The 7,853-nt window shown below is 39.8% G+C and overlaps 1 protein-coding gene across 1 annotated transcript; it reads right to left on the bottom strand.

The window, feature by feature from the left end:
* Nucleotides 1-2,375: 2,375 nt before the first annotated feature.
* Nucleotides 2,376-5,400, bottom strand: LOC136747318 (uncharacterized protein C11orf87 homolog). The gene is made up of 2 exons (XM_066700255.1): nt 5,046-5,400; nt 2,376-4,241 (listed from the first exon to the last, which is right to left on the bottom strand). The coding sequence occupies exon 2, from the start codon at nt 4,088-4,090 to the stop codon at nt 3,602-3,604; it is 489 nt and encodes a 162-aa protein (XP_066556352.1). The 5' UTR covers nt 4,091-4,241; nt 5,046-5,400; the 3' UTR covers nt 2,376-3,601.
* Nucleotides 5,401-7,853: the final 2,453 nt, after the last annotated feature.

Raw genomic sequence — 7,853 nt, 5'->3', positions numbered from 1 at the left:
CTCACCATTCTCATGATCATTGAAACTCCATGAGGTGAGATCTTGCATGGAGCCCCAGACCGAGGGAGACTGACAGTTATTTTGTGTTTCTTCCATTTGCGAATAATCGCACCAACTGTTGTCACCTTCTCACCCAGCTGCTTGGCGATGGTCTTGTAGCCCATTCCAGCCTTGTGTAGGTCTACAATCTTGTCCCTGACATCCTTGGACAGCTCTTTGGTCTTGGCCATGGTGGAGAGTTTGGAATCTGATTGATTGATTGCTTCTGTGGACAGGTGTCTTTTATACAGGTAACGAGCTGAGATTAGGAGCACTCCCTTTAAGAGATGCTCCTAATCTCAGCTCGTTACCTGTATAAAAGACACCTGGGAGCCAGAAATCTTACTGATTGATAGGGGATCAAATACTTATTTCCCTCATTAACAACATGCAAATCAATGTATAACTTTTTTGAAATGCGTTTTTCTGGATTTTTTTGTTGTTATTCTGTCTCTCACTGTTAAAATACACCTACCATTAAAATTATAGACTGATCATTTCTTTGTCAGTGGGCAAACGTACAAAATCAGCAGGGGATCAAATAATTTTTTCCCTCACTGTAGATAACACTGGTGATTGTTCTAATGGCTAGCTAAACACTAAAATCACACAAATTAACTTGATTAAAAGAAACACAGCTCAATAAACAAGTCATACAATCGAGTTATGTTAATCACATTGAAACATGTGAAACAATTCTGAAATTCGACACTGAAATCCAGTTTCAGCTTCACACTTGTACACAATATAACACATTATACACGCCAAGATGCAAAACCAACATCTTCATCATGCTGTTTCAATAAGGGCTGTATGAAGGAGAGCTAAATGTATCATAATGCACAGAACCACAACTCAGACCCCTTCAGCTTTGGGGGAAAACTTCATCTTGATAAGAAAAAAAACTATATATTTCTCAATACATTTACAAAAATAAAAATGTTCTCATAAGATTGTGATTTCCAAGGATTACACACACTCAGTTTTGCCCTCTGAAGTACAATATCCTAACCTAACAGCAGGGAGAGAGTTTTGAAGATTGTTCAAATCCTCACAGAACTGCCAAAACTCACTGTGATAACAGCTACACTACAATAGAATAGAATAGACCCTCAAAACAGCATCACTTACTCGAACAGTCCAACTCCTTTGCTAAATATATAATTATTATTATAAACCATTGATTTAAGTATTTTTAATTCTTTGTGGTGAGTTCTGCATGGAAATGGTAGGAAACATGGCCTTTGAATACCCCATCCCCGCCAACATCTTGTTTCCATAGGAACGGGGTTAGTTTTGTCTGTATTAAACCAACGTCTGTAGTGTTACCCCCTGGAAAGGGCTACCTGTAACCTTGGGTGTAAGCAAGCAGAAAGTATGATGAAAAATATAATGTGGTAGAAATGTAATATTCATCCACTGTGAGATGTCATTTCCACCATAAGACAGGAAACTGAAATGAACAAGAGAAGTGAAGAGAAATGGGTACATGAGATGTGAATGTGTGTCTGTGTTTATTGATAGCACTACTATTGTTTACTAAGAAAATGTTATACTTTGGACTGAAATGCAGTGTTAACTCGAATGTGCTTTGTTATTTCTTAAAGATTTAGAATTAGAGTGGATCCAGCAATGAAAGATAAAAACATTTGTAAAAGACAGTCCAGTAACAAAATGATTAATGTTACAGTTCAGAGTGATAGCAGGCAAGGTACTCAAATATAAGTTATTGTTTCTTTATGATTATTAGTAGATAAAATAGGAAAGCTAAAACTGAGAATGTGCTTTGCAGCTAAGTGGTGTAAAATACTATTTCCCAACTCTTTAAAGCTCAAGGCACACACACTTAGCTATTTTGGCATGACATATAAACTGCTCCTGCACCACTTTTATAAATTTGAAAATACATTTAAATTTCAGTGAGAAACTTCTGCTTGTCTTGCTGCACAGACTCATTTAATTCTGGTAGAAACATTTATTATTTTAGTTTTTCTTATGTGTGACTTTCTGATATGACCAAAACTTCCCTGGCACACCTGTGACTGCCTGCCAATGGCATCCCAATGGGGTCGAAAAACACTGGTACGAAACAACAACACATTAACAAGCAAAGCAAACAAATAAATAGAGCACCCTAAGAAAATCAACATCAGTTTACCATTTATTGTTAGTTTATCAGCTGATATTAAATATTTGCCTTTGCAAAATGTTTCAAAATGTAAAGTATTGCATGTTTTGTTGAGTGCATATAATTCATGCTTAATACCTATTCTACTTTACACACACACACACACACACACACATATCTACTGGTCATAAAATACAGAAAAGCACAGTGACTTTTTAAATTGTTTTTCATTTATTTAACGGTTGTTACACTATAAATACCATTTGTATATACAAAACGAATCATTTCAATGTATAGAGCTTGATGCAAGAAAGCTAAGTTAAAGTAGAGTTATTGCACATATTGAAAACATACAAAGAAATAATAAATAAACGAGAAACTTCTATAAGAACAGCTATGTATCACTTTTGGTTTACAGCACTGAGACCGTTAACTACCACTAGCAGCAGCGATTGCACATTAAGCTGTCTGGTAAATATAACAGCTGAAAATAAAGGTTTCCGTTTCTCCTCTCGCAATAACTCAATTTTCTCACCAAGCATTATCCGCATTGCAAAACGACGCATCTCAATCACAAATCACGCAATCTTTCATTTCTCTTGTCACTGGAATTGACTTGCAGCCCTGGAGCTAAACACAAGTCGTTTTTTTTTTCCCAGAAAACGAAATGTATATTTATGGTTCATTGAGTAAGACGTTATGGTTCCTAATGATTTTATTTTATTGCAGATGTAAGCTCGTTGAAATGTTTTCTTCTCTTTAAACAATATCAATGCTTGAGAAAGGACTTGCAATATATATACACAACAAATAAATAAACAAATAAACAAATAAATAAACCGAGCAGAAGTTTGTGTTACTGGTTGTAATGCATGGGTCTGAGTTGCCGTTTTCTTCAGCACCACTGCATTGGACAGCGCCTGAAACCCTATAGACTTCAATAGAAAACTTGCATTTTTGTTTTTTTCACGTGTACCTTTTCCAGCGGCGTTGACTTACATTTTCTTTATCCTTTTCTTTCTAAAAAGTAAAACGCGTTTTCAACATAAGAATGAAATTACTGTTCCAGCTTCCTCTGAACAAAATGATTTATAATGTACAATGCATTGCGGTTTTGTTCTTGGAAACAGATTAGTGCATCCAAATCCACCCTTTACGACTCTATTGCGATATTTACAGAGACTGTGGGTGAGAACTGGATCCAGTCATAATTGGGATTACAAATAGATATTGTACATTACAACTCAGAGGAGATGATTAATTTGTGCCATACTGCTTCTCCTGGGTCATCCTGGAAGCGTTAGAGAAGGATTATAGTCACTATCCATGCGGCTTTTGAATGGTTTCTATATGTTTCTCTATTGACTATTGACTTGTAGTATATAGATTTGTTTAATGTACAAAGTTCTCCATTAGCTTTATCCCCTTTCTTTATCAAGACAAGATTACGGTTTCCAATAACTGCTCATGTCCCTGTCCTGTGTGTCTGGTATCCGCTTTATTTGAGTCGTCCACTGCCATGGGGGGGTCGCTCTGAGATCCCAGCTTTCTTTCACATTTCTGCTCGCCAGTGGGTGGCCGATGGTCCCCGTCCCTGTGCCCAGGTCTGACCATTATACACTGTCTGTCCGCAGGTCTGCCCTTGGCTGTTGTGGGGCTGCAGTTATCTCGCTCGTACTCCTCTTGTGCCCTTTGTATCTTTCTCTTTTTCATCTTGCTCTTGTGGAAGTGAAACGTGGTGAGGGAAACGAGGATGATCCCAACAATGACGGCGACCAGCACAACGAGCACAACGGTGGACGAGAAAGCCTGAGAGAAGTGATCCACCTGGAGGAGGCAAGTCCCATTGGTCTGGTCAATGGTCCCGTTGAAAGTGCAATGTGGGATGGAAAGCGCCAGATCCGGGGCTGTCCTGGCACCCATTGAGCAGGTTTCTCAGGGCAGAGTCTCTGTTCCTGGTGTGTGTAAGGGTTCTCCGATGCAGGGTTCCCCTCTCCTGTCTCTCTCCGAGTGATTGCTGCCCTCACGGTGATGCCGTCCCAATGAAATGCCTTGCGCTTCCCATAGGAATAACCTAGAAATGGACCCAATACAGAATGGGTGATTAACATGCCATTGAGGGTTGTTATGCAGACAGACTGTGACACATCAATAGGGGAAATGACCGTATTCGCAATCCATAGGATTGATGAAACACACTTTTAATGATAATATAATAATTATATGAATGAAAAGCCTATTAAAGAAAGCTTGCAGTATACACATCTAATGCTGATGCTAGTCTAAGGGTTATATCATGAACGAAGAAGCTTTTAACAGGGGGGCAAACCGTACAAAAGAAGCTGTCACCTTCATGTGCTCCTTGTTATTTGAGCTTAACCATATATGAATTAAATATAAACCCCTTTGAATGCCGATTGTATTTATGAAATAATAATAATAATAATAATAATAATAATAATAATAATAATAATAATAATAACGGATCAGTCACTGTTTAAACAGAAGTATTCAAAGAATACATTCAAAATCATTTAAGAAACAGACTGTAGGATAGGACACTTCAGTTTCTGCAATAGCGGCAATATGCAATACTTTAACTTGCATCACTGCTCCGGCACATTCTTTCAGCACAACACTGAACATCGAGAGATGCTGAAAAAACTCAAAACCAGTGCCATACACGAAACAAACGAGTTAATATAATCACGCTGCCAATGCAATCGGTGCCAAATGCTTTAGGATTAATGAGTGAAAATAAACCCAACACGAAACGTTACTTGAACACACAATTTAGTTTAACATTATACGGGTTTAAGTTTGCCCCTAATTTTGCCTCCAGCAGCCAATAAGGATGTAAAATATCTGTTCCCCTTACCTGGTAAATGTGTCAGACCCCTGCTGTTCCAGTGGCGAGGACCGGCTGAACTAGCACAGTTCTGTAAAGATGCAGTTTGGGAAGCGCACAGAGCCCAGCCAATCCCTACGGGTCACAATGACGTATCCCGTTAGATAATGAAAAACCATCACCGAGTCCCAGCTCCTCCATTCATGGATATGTGCACATTACAGTTCTCCTCCTGTCATCCCAATACGTGCCATCAGTAAGCTCAGCAATAACTGCTCTTCAGCATTCAAATGTGTTTGTCCCTGCTCCCTCTTTGCCAGTGCGCACACACAATGTTTTAGCGACCCTGCTCTGTGGGCGCTATGGGGAGGATGCGTAATCAGGACTTGCTTGAGTTTCAGAGACACCACGATCATTTGACTCGGGGCGAGTGCTTTCATTGCTGTGATGAGAACAGGAGGGGAAACCAGTGACGAGAACAGGAGGGGAAACCAGCAGTTGCGTATGCTGACCGTGTAGCGACAATAGATTATTAATGGGTTAACTATATGTTGGAAGACAAAGAAGAGCGGAATCATTTGACCTAGTAGGCTAATCCTTACACTCCAGCCCCCAGCAATGCTAGTGTGAGTTTTAAGAAGCAGACTAACACGTTGCGCAGTGAAAAGTCAAGCGTTTGGAAAGTGCATATGAAAACAGTTTCTATCCGGAGGTTTTGTGCATTGGGGATCTGGTAGGAGTCCAGCAGGCAGCCAGTGTGGCTCTGTCGGCGTTAGGCTGTGCTTTTAAGAGCTAGTAAAGAAATGCATATCAACACGACTGAAGAATAATAGGGCTGTTTAAATAATGTATTGGATGCTTGTTATCAAGACATTATTCAACTGCATATTTTAATTCCAGTACAATGTTCACTGTGGGTTTTAAATATTTAGCCTGCGTATAGCAGTGTCCATCTAACGGAAGCCCTAGTATACCATCAATTCTTTAGCTCTGCTTTCTGGAAGTACACACTGCTGAACATTAGTATAAGGACTTGCCAATATCCAAGACACGTTTACTATCCACCGTGATCTGATCTCTAATGGAAAGACATGAACCTGTGGGATTTCCTATTACAATAACTCAAGTATTTCCCAACAGTTCTGTAACCAAAACCTGTCAAAGCTTTGTGTATAATTTAGTGCTTACTGCGTTAAAACAACTTTCTGGTGTCATCTGAATGCGGTTGTTGGCACTTGGCAGTCATATAGTTGGTTTTAATTATACATCACAATTGAAGATTAACACTTTTGCAGAATAAAAAGAAAAGTTGAGCAGTGAATGCGCTATATTGCGATCACTTCTGACCTTTTCTTGTCCCAGATCTGGATCATCGAGAAGGAACCGCCTCCCTAGAAAATTACACATCGGGGCAATTTAGATTAAAAAAAAAAAAAGAAAAGAAAAACAATCTCCAGGGATGCCCAGCCGCCAAAGAAAGATCTATCGATTGGGCTCCACATTGAAATTCCTCACTGTATGTTCTGCTCTTTGTTTTTTGGGTTTAGGATGGAGACAGACGCAAGTGCACTCGGTGTAGCCCAGTGACGTGTTAGTTAAATTAAGGGTTCAATTAAGCATTTGAGAGCTCAGATGCAACGGAAAGCAGCAGAGCAGGGGCTCCAGGGCCGGTTTGCGAACAACTGTTATAGACCAAATCAGTAACTGGCCAGAGGAGCCAGGAAGGGAACTGTCCGGTGCTGAAAAAGACGCGGGGGTTTGCTGCCTTGTGAAACGTGTGCGAGTATGGGGTACAGACACATTGTACAATAAACAAACAGATTAGGTCATTAATAGCCTGCGATTGCGCATTCTGCAAATTGAGGTTAACCTGTGTAGCAGTGACACGTGTCAGCGCTGCAAATCGTACTCATCGATTGTGCTCTAGGGTGTATTTATTCTGGTAATCGCAGGGAAGCGACTGTGCGCTTAACTTATTGGTTTAATTTGTGCAGTGACCTGAAGTCTGGAAGTCTGTGTCAGTGTTAGTGGCAAGGAAATTGTATCAGACATTATTCAGGATGCTTTTTACCATAAACGGTGCATGTGCTCTAGGTCAGTGGTTCCCACCCTGGTCCTGGGGACCCCCTGCCCTGCCCTGCTGGTTTTTATTCCAACCGAGTTCTCAATTACTTAATTGAACCCTTAAGTAATCATTTGCTTTTTTTAAAACCCCTACTATTTATTTATTTATTTTAAAATAATTAAAAGGCTCTGATGTAGGAAATTATTTAAATTAGTTCAATGAAGTAATTGAGAGGGTAGGGGGTCCTCCAGGACCAGGGTTGAGAACCACTGCTCTAGGTGATGAAGCATTGCTGCTTTTTTATGGTTATTTTAAATATAATGTATTGATGCACAGTTCCATTTTGAAGCACAGGCGAAGTTGACACAAAACACATTTTCAGTGGGACTCTACATGTCCTGTGTGATGAAGTCAGCAATTTATCACAGTACCGAGAATAATTGATGGTGTGTGTGTGTGTGCGTTTGCTTTTTCCCCACCATATTGAGATATATGATACCACTCATGTGTGTGTATAAAACCAGGCAGCCATGCTCAGGTATATTTTGGAGACTGGGGCCTAGTAAGCAACTGGAAACAATGGTGTCTGCAGGACTTGCCTTTTCAGGCAAAGTGACCTACAGCGCTGACACCTCATTGTGCTGCAAGTTCCTGGACTTGTAAGTTAAATCAAGTGGCTTTGTCATTTGTCATCTAAGTTGCAAGCCTTTGCTAGAGGACCTAAAGACACAAATTATTTTGAAAGTTGATGACAAATTATTTTGATGAAGAAG

The sequence above is a fragment of the Amia ocellicauda genome, chromosome 3 (genome assembly GCF_036373705.1).
Source record: "Amia ocellicauda isolate fAmiCal2 chromosome 3, fAmiCal2.hap1, whole genome shotgun sequence".
Taxonomy (NCBI): Eukaryota; Metazoa; Chordata; class Actinopteri; order Amiiformes; family Amiidae; genus Amia; species Amia ocellicauda.
The sequence above is the reverse complement of the archived record's forward strand: the minus strand, read 5'-3'. Positions and strand labels throughout refer to the sequence as shown.